Source organism: Uloborus diversus, chromosome 4 (genome assembly GCF_026930045.1).
Source record: "Uloborus diversus isolate 005 chromosome 4, Udiv.v.3.1, whole genome shotgun sequence".
NCBI lineage: Eukaryota > Metazoa > Arthropoda > Arachnida > Araneae > Uloboridae > Uloborus > Uloborus diversus.
This window is the reverse complement of record NC_072734.1, coordinates 81,713,554-81,730,768: the sequence shown is the minus strand read 5'-3', so window position 1 is coordinate 81,730,768 and position 17,215 is coordinate 81,713,554. Positions and strand designations below refer to the sequence as shown.

At 34.7% G+C, this 17,215-nt stretch overlaps 1 protein-coding gene across 5 annotated transcripts in view; it reads left to right on the top strand.

Moving 5' to 3' along the window:
- Positions 1-6,568: 6,568 nt before the first annotated feature.
- Positions 6,569-17,215, top strand: part of LOC129219761 (traB domain-containing protein-like) — a 60,338-nt gene continuing 49,691 nt past the window's right edge. Inside the window, exons 1-2 of one of the 5 annotated variants that reach the window (XM_054854055.1) lie at positions 6,569-6,666; positions 6,746-6,823. In XM_054854055.1, the coding sequence (XP_054710030.1) occupies positions 6,805-6,823 (19 nt within the window). In that variant the 5' untranslated portion in view covers positions 6,569-6,666; positions 6,746-6,804. Of the gene's footprint in view, positions 6,687-6,745; positions 6,824-17,215 lie in introns of all 5 variants that reach the window. The other 4 variants (XM_054854058.1, XM_054854056.1, XM_054854057.1 and 1 more) reach the window with 4 other exon arrangements.

The following is a 17,215-nucleotide window of genomic DNA, read 5'->3' as shown; positions in this document are numbered from 1 at the left end:
AAACCAAGTTTTTCCCATTTGAAGAGAATTCATTGCATATAACCAAGAAGAAATGAAGATTTGAACCCAAGCATCATTACTTTGAAAAACCTAGAAATGTATTCCCTCTACCAATTTTTATTACGATTTCATAGTATTTTTTTTATTCTGTTCTTTTATTATAGTTTATGCTATTTTTTTTAACGAATAGTTCTTTACCTGAGTAAAGCATGATTGGAACATTTGCTATAGTTTTTATATTTAAAATAAACATTGTTATTCAATTTGGTGTACTTGCTGTTCATGTCATTACTTTGCGAATATGTTAACAATGTTGCACCAATTATTTGGGAACTATTCGGTTTCCGGCTATTTTTTTTTTAACAATTCGGTATCTGATCCAGCCAGCCCACACCATATGGGATATCTGACAGATTTTTGCAGGATATCCAGTAGTTAATCTGATATTGATATGGGGGTTATCCGGTATATATGTGGGGATTATCCGGTATGAAGTGGGGTTTGATGGAAAATTTTCAACTAAATGGGATGATATATTCAGTAAATTACCGCCCATTAGCCAGGGCTAAAGCAGAAATACGTGAAATACAATAAAAAATTGACTGAGCTGGCGGTGTATTTCACGTAAATGGGATGATGTAATAACTTTTCATGTTTCCTTCATCAAGTTTTGCCTTTAGTAGTTAAGATAATAATTTGCATTTTTTAAGACTCTACCTGAATTTTTTGAACACAGTAAGATTTCTTAAAGTTGATTTTTTAATTATGAGTTTATTAATTTCTTTTTTAAAAAATAAACATTTTTAGCGCAACTCTTAATGATGTATTTTAGATGTTAATTTGCATTTTTTATGACTATGTAGGCTAGGGGAAAAAGGGGCACATTTGAACATGGGTCACATGTGTACATGGCATGTTTTAGTAAGATAACCTCAAGCAAAAAATATTTAAAATTCTCAAAATATGACAGTACCAGTCCTACCTCTTGGTGACATAATCTTTGTTTTAGCGGGTGTTGTATATAATTTTACCAATATGTCCTTTCCTTGTAAAAACATATTTTAAACTAATTATGGAGGCAAACCATTATATGAACATGCAAGTGAATTTATGACATAACTTTTTGAATTGAGTCAACTTCTTTTGAAAGTCAGCTGTAAGGTAGATAAGATGGGGTTACTTGTGAATATAACATCTTCCTGCATATGTGAACACTTTCCATACCTCTTCCATAATACCTTTACCTCAGAGCCAGACTGATGTAAGTCCAAAAATTGTGATTTTCAATTCATTCATTATTATATTGTACGTAGAATCCTATTCATTCCGCATCGAGCCATGTGAATGCAATTCTAAAAAAAAAATTATATTAATTTGAATTTTTGGCATCTTGAATTCAAATTATGTTTTTCGCAATCACGAGCGTGTGTGTGTATGAATGCGCGTGTGTGTTTGTGTAGGCGCATGTATGTGGGTGCGTGTATATGTGTATGTATGCATGTGTGTGCGTGTTGTGTATGCAGTGCTGTGTGTGTATGTAGGCATTTGTGTCTGTGTTGAGCGCATGTTCAATCTTTTGCATGCGGCAGACAAAAGTTTTTCCTCTCGCCTATAAAGTTACAATTATATGACTTACGTTGTTCTGACCTGAGGTACAGATATTAATATTAGGGTAGTATTAGGGTTGAAAACACTACGTACTGGTGTCGGAGTACAACTAGTTTTGGGATACAGGAGTCAGAGGACCAAAAATGTTTTCAAAAAATTCTGTGTACAAGCATGGAGAAAGAAAATCATTGAATTAGTAATTTAAACTTTTTCATTTTGTAAAATTTTTGACCTGAATAGGGAAAAAATAATCTTTTACTAATAATAAAGATGAAAGTCTGTGTCTGTCTCTGGATCTCTGTACGTCTGTTACGCGCATAGCGCCTAGACCGCTCGGCTGATTTTTATGAAATTTGGCGCAGAATTAGTTTGTAGCATAGGGGTGAGCACCTCGAAGAAATTTTTCGAAAGTTCCATTTTGTTCTTTTACTATTCCAATGTTAAGAATATTTTACCAAGGAAATTATCATAACCTGGACAAATAAATTTCCAATTTATCATAACATGGAACCGTAACATTTGAGAGCAAATGAACACAGCAAATTGGCAAGAAATTCATCATCCATTATTGGTAAATATACAGGCAAACCAAACCACCTTTTATTTTTCTACTACTGGCAAAGCCGTGCCAGTACCGGTACTCAATAAAGTAAGACAAAAGGGATGAAAATAAGGAATTTCTGCCGAAGCTGCAGCGTGGAAGTACGACTAATTTTGGGGGTGCACGAGTCGGAGTTGGAGGCCCTAAAATTTTTCTCTAGCATTTCTTTGTACATGCATGGAGAAAGAAAATCATAAAACTAAATTATTCAAACAATTTTTCATAATGTACATTTTTAATCTGAATTGGGAAAATATAATAAATTAACTTATGAAGTAAAAAAAAAAAAAAAAAAAAGATGGAAGTAATGAATTTCTGCCACAGCTGGGGAGTCGGATTACGACTAATTGTATGGTACAGGAGTCAGAATTGGTAGCTAGGCATTTCCCTTCAATTCCGCAGCATTAGTAAAACCATAGTAATTTGCATTTCATATTCCTTTCATTTTGGTTCAGTCATGTTTATCTCTTGTGTCAATATTCAGGTCTATGAGATATGGCATTTCAATTTTAGTGATAGCTTTTTTATCTATTCCTTGATACCAAAAATTGAGAATGTATTCAAAATCTGCACAAATCCCCCCCCCCCCCTTAATTTTTTTTAGGTGATAAAAAATAATGTTTTCTGTCATTCTGAATGTTAAAAAATTTTCAGTTGTTCAAAAAATACTTTTAAAATAGTTAAATTGACAAATACCTTTTCTATATACATGTTCATCACCAAGAACTTTTTCCAACTGTTTGTTTGAAGCAAATTCACCTTTAAGTTAGGGATTTATCTTTGCCTTAAATTTTCCCTTAGAGGCTAATGTTACATTCCTTTGATGCGTAAAAAATGGAACAAAATATATTTCAAATCAAAAAGTAAAATCTGGAAATGAGGTGTGCTCGCTGAAATTTTTCAAACAGAAAGTTTGTTCAAATCTGACTATTCACTCAAAAGTTATGTGTGTGTGTGGGGGGGGGAGGGGGGGCAGCAGATTTCTAAATGTATTCTGTGGGAAAAAAAGCCTTTTTGTTATTATATAAAAATTGATATAAAATTAATTTACTTCAGCTGTTAGTCTTTAGTTAATTAAACCTACATTAATAGCACTTCTTTAGGAAATTCAATAAATTTCTTCTGCATTTCTGCGTACAAACGAGATGAAAAAAAATCATGGAACTAAATTATAAAAGCCATTTTTCATAAGGCATTATTTTGAATCTGCATAGGGAAAAATTAATAACCAAACAAATGAAGACAAAAAAGACAATTTTTATGCAGTTAAAATTTAGCACCTTTTTTTACTTGAAAGTGAACAATGACAAGATTTTTATTGAAAAAAGGAAGGAAGTAAAAAAATAGCATACGGAACAAAAAAAAATGTATCAAAATAAAGTCCTTTTTTTCAAACATTATTTACTAAAACTATCGGCGATGAAACAAGTAAAAAAAAGCCCGCATGAAGAGATAAAAACTTATTTTAGCAAACCAAGTATTTGTTTTGAGAGCAGACGATCCGAACTTTTACGGCAACCCACAATAGTAACGATGACGTCATGGTTTAGAAACAAGTCTGAGCTCTGCCAGTGTTGGCTGGTATAGAGGATAGCTCGAACTTCAGCGTTGCTTGGACTTGTCTCATGTTGGATCGTGTGATAAGCGCTTTAAAGTGTTGTTTTTCAATTCGCAACTCCAACGAACTATAGGGGGCACTGAAGTCACTGTCTAATGGCGGAATTGAAAACTACAACAAACGCACATGGTAACGAAGAAAATGATAAAAGTGTTGTGATTTTTGTTCGTACGTATGATTTTTTCGCTTTATTCTTTTAAAATTAATTTTCAAAGTCTTGTGGATATTCTGACCCACGTAGAAAGAAATGAGAACTCAAGAAGCATTACTAAACGTCAAAGATTAATGCAAACTACGTAGTTCATAGTTCTAAGCAGCCATTTTCACGATGTTGAATTCGATATTTATCAATTCTTGATAAAACTAAATAATGATTGTGGCCTGACAAGAACAACAATTAATGCTAGAAAATTCAATGTGACATTACAAATTGTTATCGAAAGAAGATGATACTTTTTTGCCTTGCTTGGCTAGCGCTTATTTTTTTTTCCATTTGCAGTTGAGTTATTTCTCTCGAATTCCCGAATCGGTTCATTAAAAAATTTTCTGTTTCGATTTTTCTAATTTCTGAGTTACGATTTAATTGTGTCATGTTATGCAAATCATCAACAAAATTCTCACGGATATATGGTGGTAGTTTTCTTTTCAGTTGATTGAACATTATTTCCTTTCACTTATCGAATTCTGTGATCTTACTACCATTTTATTCCACTCATGATAAAAATTAAAAATGGTTTAACTAAAAACGCGAAATCTCGCCAAGGCTACTTTGCTCGCACAATACTAAAAATTAATAACCCTAAACAAATTTGGCGAAACCTTTCAGCTGAGAATAAAAGGAATAAAGTAAATTCTTTCTCGGTTATTCATTTTGTTTTACGATAATATATTCAAGAAAATATTTTGCATACTGTCCATTCCAACTAAATGCTGCTGTAAAATATGGTAAGTTTAATTAATTTAAGATTAAAAAAAACCCCATATTCTTTCAAATTCATACAAAACAATCAAAAATTTTACCTGGTATAACGTTATCCAATTTTGTTAATCCAGAGTTTTCTTGTTTACGCTTCCACCATTTAATACTTTTTTGAAAGAAATAAGGAAAACTAACATTATTTTGAGAAGCTCGAGAATACTACTAAGGGACGAATTAATTTCTGTTGTTGAAGGCGTTCTTATACATGTTGAATGCGTTACTCAGAACAAACTGACCGCGTTTACGTCAACAGACACACGTGATGCGCAACGTGGCAATGTTTTAGGTGCAGACGCAGTTTTATAAATCACCGCAAGGTAGCGTATTCGAGCGCTGGAGTTCCGAATAATGTTGTGATTCGATTAAATGATTTAACAGTAAAACTAACTATAAAAGACCCAAATAAAGTGTCAGAAGGGAATTTTAGCACACCGGAACACATGTTCTTGATATAATTACGCGATAGTTAAAGAAATAGGAATGGACTCACTCAAGTAAAGCTACACACTTATAATTTGAACATTGTAGAACAGTAATATGAGCATTAAAATCTTGGACTCACCTTTAATTTTCCAGATTCTGGGTTTTTCCACAGCACTGTCATACGCTCCATGTTAATCCTACGGGAGAAGAAGAAACACTGCCTCCGGCGGTCTTCGACCAATAGGAAAATGATACCGCGTTGTCGCAACTCTGAAAACTACGTTTTCATAGGGTGCGTTCGACGAACCTCACCGGTTAACCAGTAAGTAACCGGTTACTTACCGCAGCGTTCTATGATCAACCGGTTACCTCACTGGTTACCATTCTAAGCAGTTGATTGGTTGATTGGAGCACGTGATCATTAGTTGTCACGTGATTAACTAACCGGTCGCTCTCGGTCGTGCTCATCGAACGCAACCTTATAGGGACTCTAGTGTAAATGAGCAACGATTTTCCTCTGACTTGTGACGTCACATGTCTGCCGTCCGATGTCCGAAAGCGGGAATCGTGTAAAAGGGGTCTTAAAGATAAGACACGAAAACTTAGCTTTTAATAACTATAAACTGCTACTACATATATCCTGAAAACAAGTAGGTTTGATAAAGACTTATAACGCTCTAAAAGGGATAAATGAGAAGAAAATGCTGAAAGAAATTTTCTGTAGGAAAAACACGGCATTAAACTTGGGAAATAAAAGCTTTGTTTGAAAGAATTTCGTGCCAAATGGATAATTCAACTTTCTTTAAAATTATTTCTAAGAGTCTCAGAACGTCTTTTGTAAACAAAAAGAAGTCAAATGGCAGGGGTGACCACCTAGCGGGGAGGGGGGGGGGGGGAGGTGCAGACTGCGGCGTTAAATTTTTTAAGGTTTTTTTTTTTGAGGGGTATTTAAACTTCTTTTTTGGGGGGCTCCTTGCAATATTTGGGTGGCTGCGTTTTGCTCTTAGGGGGCCAAAACATTACGCAGGTTGATGGCTGCTTTTAATAAAAACCCGGGATTGGCACGAGTTTAGAAGTGAAACCAGAGCATACCAGGGATTAGAACCTATCGATAGGTTCTAATCTCGACCTTTTAAATCAGAGTCCCTATTTGAAAACAGAGATTCGCTTCTCAATGATTGGAACTTCTTCATCCGTTAGCATTCCTCCTCAGCTTGTACACCGTTAATGACGTCATGAGAATAGAGCTCATTGATGTTTGCCTTGTTTTTTCTTTTACTATTTTGCCATGTGTACAGGCTTAACTAACTGTAACTTTGATGAATTTAAAACTTGTGTCGTTAAATCGAAGCGCACACGGTATTGGAAAACTTTCTGCTATTTTGAAACGATATGTGAGTGACGTTGAATTGAATGCTGAATCTGTCAATGCTCAAGGTATTTTTAATAAATTAAAGGTTAGCAGATAATTGTTTCTCTTGTAAATAACAGCAGCATTTCTTTCTCTTTTTTACAGAAATTCTGCATCAGATGTCATCTTCTAGTTAGATGTTTCATTAAATTATTCCGGTATTTATGTTGATTGCTTGTAAAAGTATGTTCACATTTATGTGAAAATCTCCTTCCTAAGCTTTACTTATTATTTGTGCTTAAATACTCTTGCTTCGTCTTGTTTTTGTATGCACATTATTGAAACTAAATTTTACTAAGGAAAACCTACAAATTCTTTTGCTTCATTTGAGAAATTTTGACGCAGTTTTTATAGTTGAGTAAATGTGGCAAATAGACCATTAATGATAGTTGCTTCAGTTTAAACAGTTTATGGATTACTTAAAAATATATTACCCAAATAATCATTGTAAATGTGCGAAACTTTTAAAACCTAACAAACAATAACATATCCCCTGCATCTGTTCCCCCCCCCCAAAAAAAAGGTACTTAGTTATCCATTCTTTCCAATAGCTGTGGAATTTCAGTTGTTTTCACGGAAATAGTTAAATTCGAATTCTGAATAAATGCGTATTTAAAATAATTAGGAAATAACACCCCACTGATTTCAAATTTTATGGCATCCATACTTGAATCGATTATTGCAGAGAGAGCATAAGTTAGCTGTGGTTTTTCCATGTTTGTATGTAGAGCCTCGACTTGTGTAGCAGGGAAGTAAATCCTTGTACAAGAAAGCACTTCATTTAGGGATCACATTTTTCGTTTAGTGCAGAAAGGGCATAAGTCTCGGATTTATACGCGTTCTGTCACTAAACCCGAAGGAAGAAATAGTAAGAAGCAATGGCAAGATCATAGAAGAACTAGGTTTTTTGGCATAATGAAATAAAAACAAGTAACTCCTTTGATCTAGCATAATTTCGGTAATGGTAGGTTCATCAGTTTGTTGGGGGGAGGGGACTTTTTCTAGAAATGACGCTGAAGAAATTTAACAAGATTGCTTATAACTTTCCTCTGAGAAGATATTTGTTTGTCCTTTGCGACCGGGAATTTGGGGTAGTGAAGCGAATGTTAAACAGATATGACAGATTATAACTAGAGACGTACCGAGTAGCACTTTGGCCGAGTAGCCGAGTACCAAGTACTCGGCCTTTCACTACTTGGCCGCAGGGTTGGCAAAAACCCGGGTTTTTTTAAAAAAGCCCATGGACCCAGGGTTTTTTGGGTTTTTTTAAATAAAACCCAAAAAAAACCCAACTAAAGTTGGGTTTTTTAAAAAGAAATGTGGGGTTTTTTTTTGGTCTTTTTTTAGGGAAAATGTGGGATACTTGTAGCATATTGTAGCGTAAGTATATGGACAAAGTGCAAAAATTGTCTTCGGGGAAAAAAAGCTGGAAAACTAGTTAAAATTCAGCATTTTCTGAAGAAAAGTATGAAAGACGAAAAACCTAAGTATGGTGAAGTTTCGGTTTTTTTAATTTTCATTATTACCAACAGTTAAGGCAAAGTTACTTCTCGAGTGATAAAATCTATTGTTCATTTTTAATTACTACTTTTTTTTTTGCATTTTACTTTATTGTATTTATTTTGTTATGCAAAACTACTGTAGAACCTCAAGTAGTTTAAATCCCTTTTTACTGAATTCCAGCTTAATCGAGACATTTCTTTGAATTTTATGCTGCCTGTTTTTCTATTTCTGTGTGCAGAGTTAGAAATATTCAACTTTTTCGTAAGATAATGAAAATACTGTACCTGTTCTGTCGACTGTTTGAAAAATCTGTTTATTTCTAAAAAATATACCTTGTGTTTATTCGAGATTTGTGATGTGTTGGGTTTCCGAAAATAATTCACATGAAAGCCTTTTAACTAGATTAGTTTCCTCTATACACATATTGAGAAAATCAGACGTGACAGGACTTGGTCGAGATAATTATACTTATTTATAGACCAGTTAAAGAAAAAAGTTAAATACATTTATTTAAAATCTTTGAAGTATTTTTTTTAATGCCGTTAAGAGTTAAGAAATACTATTAAAGTTCAAAATTCATTTTTTATCTACATTGTCTGCGGTGAAGAACAAATAAGAAAGAAGTTTAAATTGTGAAAGTATTTAAATTATCTTTTTTAAAAAAAAATTCTCAGAAAAATTAAAAAAACCCAAAAGTGGGCTAAATAATGGGTTTTTTTAAATGGGTTTTTTCAAAAAAACCCATTGGGTCCAACCCAATTGGGTCCGATTCGGCCAACCCTGCTTGGCCGAGTACCGAGTTACTGAGTACTCGGCCTTTCACGACTCGGCGGAGTTACCAAGTACCAATTACAAATACAAATACAAATACAAATGTGACGACCAGCAACAGGCACTGGGCCCAGCTAGGCTGGTCCTAGTCAATTAATTAGTCCCCAATGAAGATCAATGGCCCTCTTAAAGCTATCCACTCCCTTGCTCATTACCGCCTCTTCCGGTAAGTTATTCCAAGTGCCCACAACCCTGCTAAAGTAGTAGTTTTTCCTGATTTCCAAGTTAGCCTGAGATTTAAATAGCTTAAAACAATGACCCCTCGTCCTGCTTTCCCCGCAAAAATTTAATCCATTTACATCTTTCATTTTGATAAATTTAAATAACTGAATCATGTCCCCTCTGACTCTCCTTTGCTCCAGGCTATACATGTTAAGCCTATTAAGTCTGGTATCATAATCTAAATCTGAGAGTCCCCTTACTAATTTAGTTACCCTTCTTTGAACCCTTTCCAATACAAAAATATCTTTCTTCAGATAAGGCGACCAAAACTGAACAGCATACTCCAAATGAGGTCTTACTAAACTCCTATATAAAGGCAGAAGAACTTTCTTAGATTTGTTTGAAATAGACCTATTGATGAACCCAAGCATTTTGTTGGCTTTGTTACTAGCAATACTGCACTGTTGACTAAACTTGAAGTCCTGATTTATAAAGACACCCAGATCCATAACATTTTCTGCCTGATTTATGACTGAACCCTGTAAACGATATCTCATACGCTTATTTCCATGACCTAAGTGTAGCACTTGACATTTCCCTACATTAACTGCCATACCCCATTTATCTGCCCACTTAGTAATATGATCTAAATCCTCTTGCAGCTGTTTTACTTGTTCTTCATTTTCGACAATCCCCATAACTTTTACATCGTCAGCAAAACAATTCATTCTTCCAGAAATATTTTCATTGATGTCATTCATAAATATAATAAACAAAAGAGACCCTAAAACTGATCCCTGAGGAACCCCACTTAAAACATCACTCCAATTAGAATGATTTCCTCTCACAACTACTCTTTGCTTCCTACCAGTAAGCCAATTTCTAACCCAAAGTAAAGTTTTTCCTCCTATTCCAATGTCAGCTAACTTGCTGAGAAGAGCAACATGCGGTACCTTGTCAAAAGCTTTTTGAAAATCAATATAAACAACATCCACACATTTTTTGTTATCTAAAGCTGAGGTAACCTTGTCGTAGAAATGCAATAAATTAGTAGTACAGGATTTACCTTTCCTGAAACCATACTGCAAACTAGTCAACAGACTATTAGTCTCTAAGAACATCATGATCTTAATTTTGATCAAAGTTTCGAAAATCTTACAAATCACCGAAGTCAAACTTACAGGTCTATAATTCCCAGCAATACCTTTAGACCCCTTCTTGAAGAGTGGCGTTATGTTAGCCAGCTTCCAGTCCTCTGGCACCGTCCCCGAGTTATAAGAAGCATTGAAAATATTCAAAATAACATCCACTAATTCCTCTGCACATTCAGCTAAAATTTTTGGATAAATATTATCTGGTCCCGGAGCTTTAGTTGCTTTAATCTTTTTCAAATGAAATAAAACCTCCTCCCTGGAAAATACAAAATCCTCAAGCTGTATAATAGCTTGTGTCTTGTTAGTGTCAACTGTTGAGATACAGTTATCGTTAAACACACTGGAAAAAAAAGTTATTTAGAACATTTGCAATATCCCTATCGTTTTGGATTAAATTTCCATGCTCATCAACCAAAGGCCCAATTTGACTGTTTCGAGCTTTCCCAGAATTAGCGTAAGCAAAAAACCTCTTAGGGTTCCCATCAATGTCATCTGCCAGCCTTTGCTCCAATTCCCTTTTCTGAATCCGTACCAAATACTTAAAATTTCGCCTTGCCTTACCATACTGGAGCCTCTCCGCACTCTGACCAGTTTCTTTAAACTTACGAAAAGTGGCTTGCTTATAATTAAGAGCTACTTTAGTCTCCCTGGAGAACCACATGGGCCAAATTTTGGTACTAACACCTTTTCTCCTAAATGGAACATAGTCCCCAACGGTTTTAGCAAGTTTATCCTTAAATTCCGTCCACTGCTGATCTACGTCATTATTTTCCAACCCTGACGAAAAAACCTCTTTCAAGCTCTGCCTAAGTGCAACAAAATTGGTATTTCTGAAATTGGGCACAAACCTAAAATTATCATCTTTGCACACTTCAAATTTAACCCGGAACCTAATGCTGTTATGATCACTATCTCCAATATGCTCCCCTACACTCAACCCCTGAACAAAACTACCTATGTCACAAAAAACTAGATCCAAAATGGCCTCCTCTCGAGTTCCCTGAGTTACAACTTGATCTAAGAAACAGTCACCAATTACTTTTAAAAATTCCTCTTCTTTGCCATTACCAGGATAAAAATTATTCCAATCAATACCCGGAAAATTGAAATCCCCCATTATGATAACGGATCCCTTACTAGACATGTCACTAATAATACGGTACATCTGTTCATCTTGTCCCTGGTTTGAATTAGGTGGCCTATAAATGTTTCCAAAGCGTAGCTTTATGCCCTTACTGCTCATCAACTCCAGCCAAACCATATCAATATCAGTAGGCTTATCATTTATGACCAATTCATTGCAAATAAAATTGTCTCTAACATAAAATAAAACCCCACCACCTCTTTTACCTACTCTATCCTGTCTGAATAAATTATACCCAGCAATATGTAATAACTCTGCATCAGATTCGGTAGCCCATGTCTCTGTAATTCCGATAACATCCAACTTCTCATCCATAACTATGCTTTTCAATTCATCCATCTTGTTCCTAATACTGCGAGCATTGGTATAGAAAACTTTAAGCATGCCTAAGTTGCTTTCATTTAACACCCTGAAATTTCCTAAATTACAATTGTTAACATTACTACTCTTGTTTGTCACTTTATTTCCATTTCTAGCAATACCCAAAAACATTTCATTCTCTCGATACCTGGTGCTTGAACCATGCCCCCCATTCCAACTTAGTTTTTTGACTCCGAAGCCCTTAAAATTAATCCACTAACCATTTTGACCCCTGTAGAGCTCAGATGCAGGCCATCCCTAGCAATCCAATCCCGTTTACAGTGACTCCATACATCAATGAACCTGATACTGCGCTTTTCGCAAATTGACTTCAGTAGCAAGTTCATACACCTCGCACGTTGATTTAGCCAGCTCCTATGCACTCCATACCTGGGAAGCAAACCAACCACTTGGACATTCGTCGAAAAGCTGGTTGCTTTATCCAACAGGGATTCCCATTCCCTAGAAAACTCCTCATTTTTACTGTGGCCTACATCATTTGTTCCCACCCACAAAGTAACCATGTCCTCCTTATTCAATACTCCCTTCTTTTCAGCAACCATATTAATGTCTTTTACCCGAGCCCCTGGTAAACAACACCTAGCCACCTTACGCTTTACTCTCCCAACTGTGTTACCTACCTCCCTTACCATAGAGTCCCCCAAAATTACACCCTTAGTTTCCCAATCTAACTCCTCATTTGAAACTTCCCCCTGAATCTCTGGAACATTTATACCCTCTACAACTGGCTTACACCCTAATGCTAACTGGGCTTCCAAAACTAGCATCTTAAGTCTTAAGTCTGAGAGTTCAGCACATTTAGTGCAAATATAATCCTCTTCAAAAACAGACTCATTTTCCCCCTTATACAGGCAGAACATATGACATAAATCACAAGAGATCCACCTGTCCCCCTTCCCACTCTTTACCTCTTTCATAATGCATATAACACCCATTTCTACTCAGTGAATATGTTCCAAAAGGCAAAACAGTAAGATAAAAATGCAAAAAAACACAGAATAAATACTAAAAACAGCAGTAAATAAACAGAGTTGCTACACCCAATAAAGCACACAAGATCAAAAACCAGGAGATCACCACATGTTAGGCTTAGCTCCAAAAAATGCAAAAACACTTCAAGAATACAATAACAGCAAAAATGAGCCCCCAAAACACAATAAAACTAAATTACATGATAAAGTGAAGTAAAAATACCTAAAACTAGACAGTAATAATGAAAAATTATAGTAAAAAAACACTTATCAAATTAGCAGCAAAAAACACTCCCTGCATCACAGGCGCCCTCTAGTGGCCGAAAAAAAAAAAAAAAATTACGTTTTAACAAGAACCACCGACACACATGTGATGAATTTTGAACTTATTGGAATAGTAGTATAGACCTCCTTGTCCATATAATAGTTTTTAAAACTAAATTCCTGGTGAAATTTAATTACGCATTATATAAACAATTTTGTTTGTCAAAAATTTTACCAAAAAATGATTTTTAAAATTAAAAATAAATAAATAAAAGGTATGATTAATCAAGTTGGAATTAAAACAAATTACAGTAAAATCCCTCTAATGCGGACACTAACAGGACAATTTTTTTGTCCGCAATAGAGAGGTGTCCGCAGGACAGGGGGTTAATAATGTTATTTGCATTGGAACTGGGGAATTAAAAATTGTCCACATAAGAGGGGTATCCGTTAGGAGGGGTTTCACTGTGTACCAATCAATTATAGTTCTAGTCCGCCAAACATAAATATTTTTTTAAAGCAGATAAAACAAATGTGCAAGAACACTGCAGACACATGTTTCCGCCCCCCCCCCCCTTACAAGGAATGTCTTTTTCAGTGCATAACATGTGAGCTAGAGAAGGTAAAGACATTCAACAAAAAAATCTAACTTTTGTCGAATGCCTTTAAATCCACGAGCTCCCATTTTGTGCATAGAAAAAGGAATTCCTTGTAACTTCCAAAACACGTATCTGCAGTGTTCCTACACTGTGCTTTTAACATTGTTTTATTTCCTTTAATTTTTTAAGCAAAGGTATTTTTATATTTTTTTATAACTAATTTTTGTTTGTAGCAAATATCCATTTTTAATATAAAAATTCCATATTTTCTATACTTGCCTTTTTTTGCATAATTTTTAATAAACAAGTTTAATAAACTTTGGGGACAGTAAAAGAAAGATTTATACCATTGAAGCATTACAAACTTCATTATTCTCAAAATTTAAATTTGACTTATAAATTTTAATTGTAAATTATTGCAGAATATAATGCTTGCTCTTTTTTTTAATATAAATTTTGGTATCTGTCTTGGACAATATTCAATTTTTTGCAACTACTCGGTATTGGCCGAGTATTTGATCAGAATTTGGCCGAGTACCGAGTACTCGGCAAATTGGCCGAGTATGCCGAGTACCGAGTAATTACCGAGTACTCGGTACGTCTCTAATTATAACCAAGGAAAATCCAATCTTTCATAAGTGAAATCCTGACATTACATCAAGATTCACTGTCAAATCTGTTGAAAACAATGAAATCTGTAACTGCTAAAACAATCAACATTCATGATGTTTAAGTATTCAATAGAACATCAAAGGAATGGTTTCAGGCTTGCTATTTCATAGACTATTTTCAAGAGAATATTGCAAAGTAACGCTTGTCAGCAGAACTACCTTTGCCAATGTTGAGTATGAAGGGAAAATTTTCATGTTGTTCTAAGAAATAACAAATGAAGAGTTCATTTTTAAAACAGATTATATTCAGTTTTATATTTTTTTGGAAAAACGAAAAAACCTTTTATGCACAAACACTAACTGTTAGAATTTCGAATTTTCCCCCATGTTTTGGTAGAAAACCAAGTGACTATTGGCATAAGTTTAGAAATTTTTCCACAGTTTTATCAGACCTAAATTGCCAATTTTATTTTGGATATATTCCTTTTTGACGTAAAAGAGTGGTTGGTTATCATCACTTTTGAGAAAAAAAAAACACGCATTTTCTTCGGAAATAAACTTTAAAATTGAAACAAAATATTCAACAATCACAATTTTTCAATTAATCACAATTTAATCATTAATTAACCACAATTTAACAGCAATATCAATTATTTAATATTAATTTAGTAGTCACGATTTGAGGTCTCGCTTGCTCGACTGATAACAAACTCGCACAAAGCGCAAGTTGCTGCGATCTCTTAATACGGACGGGTATCAAGCTTGATTGGAAATGCTGAGCCAGTGCCTCGCTCCTCTATTTTATTTATGAACTACTTTTGAATTAGAAGTGGCAAATTCAGTGCCCTTTTGTCATGAAAGTGAGTGAGTGGATACCAGCAAATAAGGGATAAGTTCCCATGGACCACGTTAAGCATTCGCCAAATGCGATAAAATCGTAAAATCGGCAAACAAAATTCGAATTTGGCGAATTTATTGGCCAGCAGAAAATTCTCTAAAATATACACAGAGGAAAAAAATCTCCCTTCAGATGTCAATCTAGATACAAGTTAGGTCCATTTACAAAATCTGGACCTCTAAAAACGGACCCTTCACAAAATTCCGACCCCTAAAAATGAACCTTTCACAAAACTCCCAGACTAGCAATCACTGAAAGTTGTTTTATCCTAGGACCACTCCGAGCAAATTGAGGTGCGCACGCGCACGTTAGCATCGGATCGGAGCGTTGCCGTCCATTGGATCGGAGGAAGGGTGACGTTTGCTTCTCGCCTTTTTGCGCCTCTTGCTGATTGGATATCGAGTGTGCAACGTGGCTACCGAGTAGAAAGTGTTGGCGGATGCCGCCTTGTTGAATGGCGCGTTTGTTTCATTGTGTTTGATGTCTGAAACATTGGAGTAAGATAGGAATACAGTCTTTACTTCGTTAAAAGCTTTTATTTCTACTCTCAAATTTATTAAAGAATGATAAATATCACTTAAAGTTGTTTTTAGCCATTTTTTCCTTTAAAAAATTACATATGATTTGTGGAAAAACTACTTAATTTGCATTTTTTTCTCACAAAATTCCTAAAAACGGACGAAAATTCCTGGATATACCCCTGCCCTTATCTTCAAAAAATTGTCAAAAATTAAGTTATACTTCACTTTCTGATTAAATATTTCTGCTGACAAAACTACATTAAAATGAGTAAAAGTTAGTCTTTGACTAAGACTTTTGTAATTTGGCTAACACTTTAAAAATTTGGCTAATTTACTGGCGAACAATTCGAAATCCTTAGTGCGATCCCTGGTTCCACTTTGCTGTAAAAGACCTGGCGAGAAATAAGGGGATGGATATACACAGTTTAGGTGGTAAAACCAATGTTTGCAAATTTTTTAACAGTAGACATAAATTTCTTCGAGAAGAAAGAAATTCATGGGTCAGTAGGGCTTATACTAGAAATTCTGAAAACGAAGAAAAAAAGTTTTTTTTTCCAAAAGTGGATGTAATCTGTTTTGAAAGTAAACTCCTCAAATATCAAGATGATTATTCAGTGCAATTTTCAACGTAGTCATACTACTAGGTACATCGAACTTGGTGCACAAAACTAGACAAGAGAAGGATAGAAAAAAAGATTTCATGGAGGATGTATTTGATGAATATGAATGTACTTTACATTTTATCTCAGTTTGTTAGTTTTTATATTTTGTAGATTTTTTCACCTCAGCCTTTTTATTTCACAAAACCAATGCGAGAGAAAGAGGAAAATACACGATGTATTTTCTTAATATAATGAATTTATGACTACGTCCTTCTCTAATTATTTTTGTCACTTTGTTAAACAGTTCGCTCTCTGTTTAGGTACCACACAAAATTGTCCTTAAGTAAAAAGTGTCCTTAAATAGAATGCTTTTAACACTGTAGTGGACCATCTGGGACCGTGGAAAGCCGTCGTTAAATAGAGCGTGGTTAAACAGAGAACCAACTATTATTTTTTACTATCATAAATCAGTTTAAAACAAATCTGTTTCACTTGATTTACATTTTCATCATTGTAAACTAGTCTTTCAGGATATTTATTGCAGAAAGGGCATAAGTCGAAGTAAAAAAAAAAAAAATAATTTCAGTGATGAAACGACACTTAATTTAAAGTGAGGTAATGATCCTACTTGTGGCTAGATAAGTCATAAAAAGTTTCGTAGAATTTAGTTCATTTCTGAATGAAATAATCACTTTTTATTGATTCCTGAAAAGTTGCATAAGTTGGACTTATGCCCTTTCCGAAATAATCAATTCATTTGTAAAAGTGTTTAGTTTTTAAGATGTTGGTTATGCTTATGTTATGTTGGTCCATAGTATGAAAAGTACTGACGAATGAATGGGGGACCTATGTTGCCATAAGTACTACCGTGGTACATATTCACCTGTTCATCAAGGGCCTGATAGGAGGTCATTGTGACCTCCAGAAAATCTCT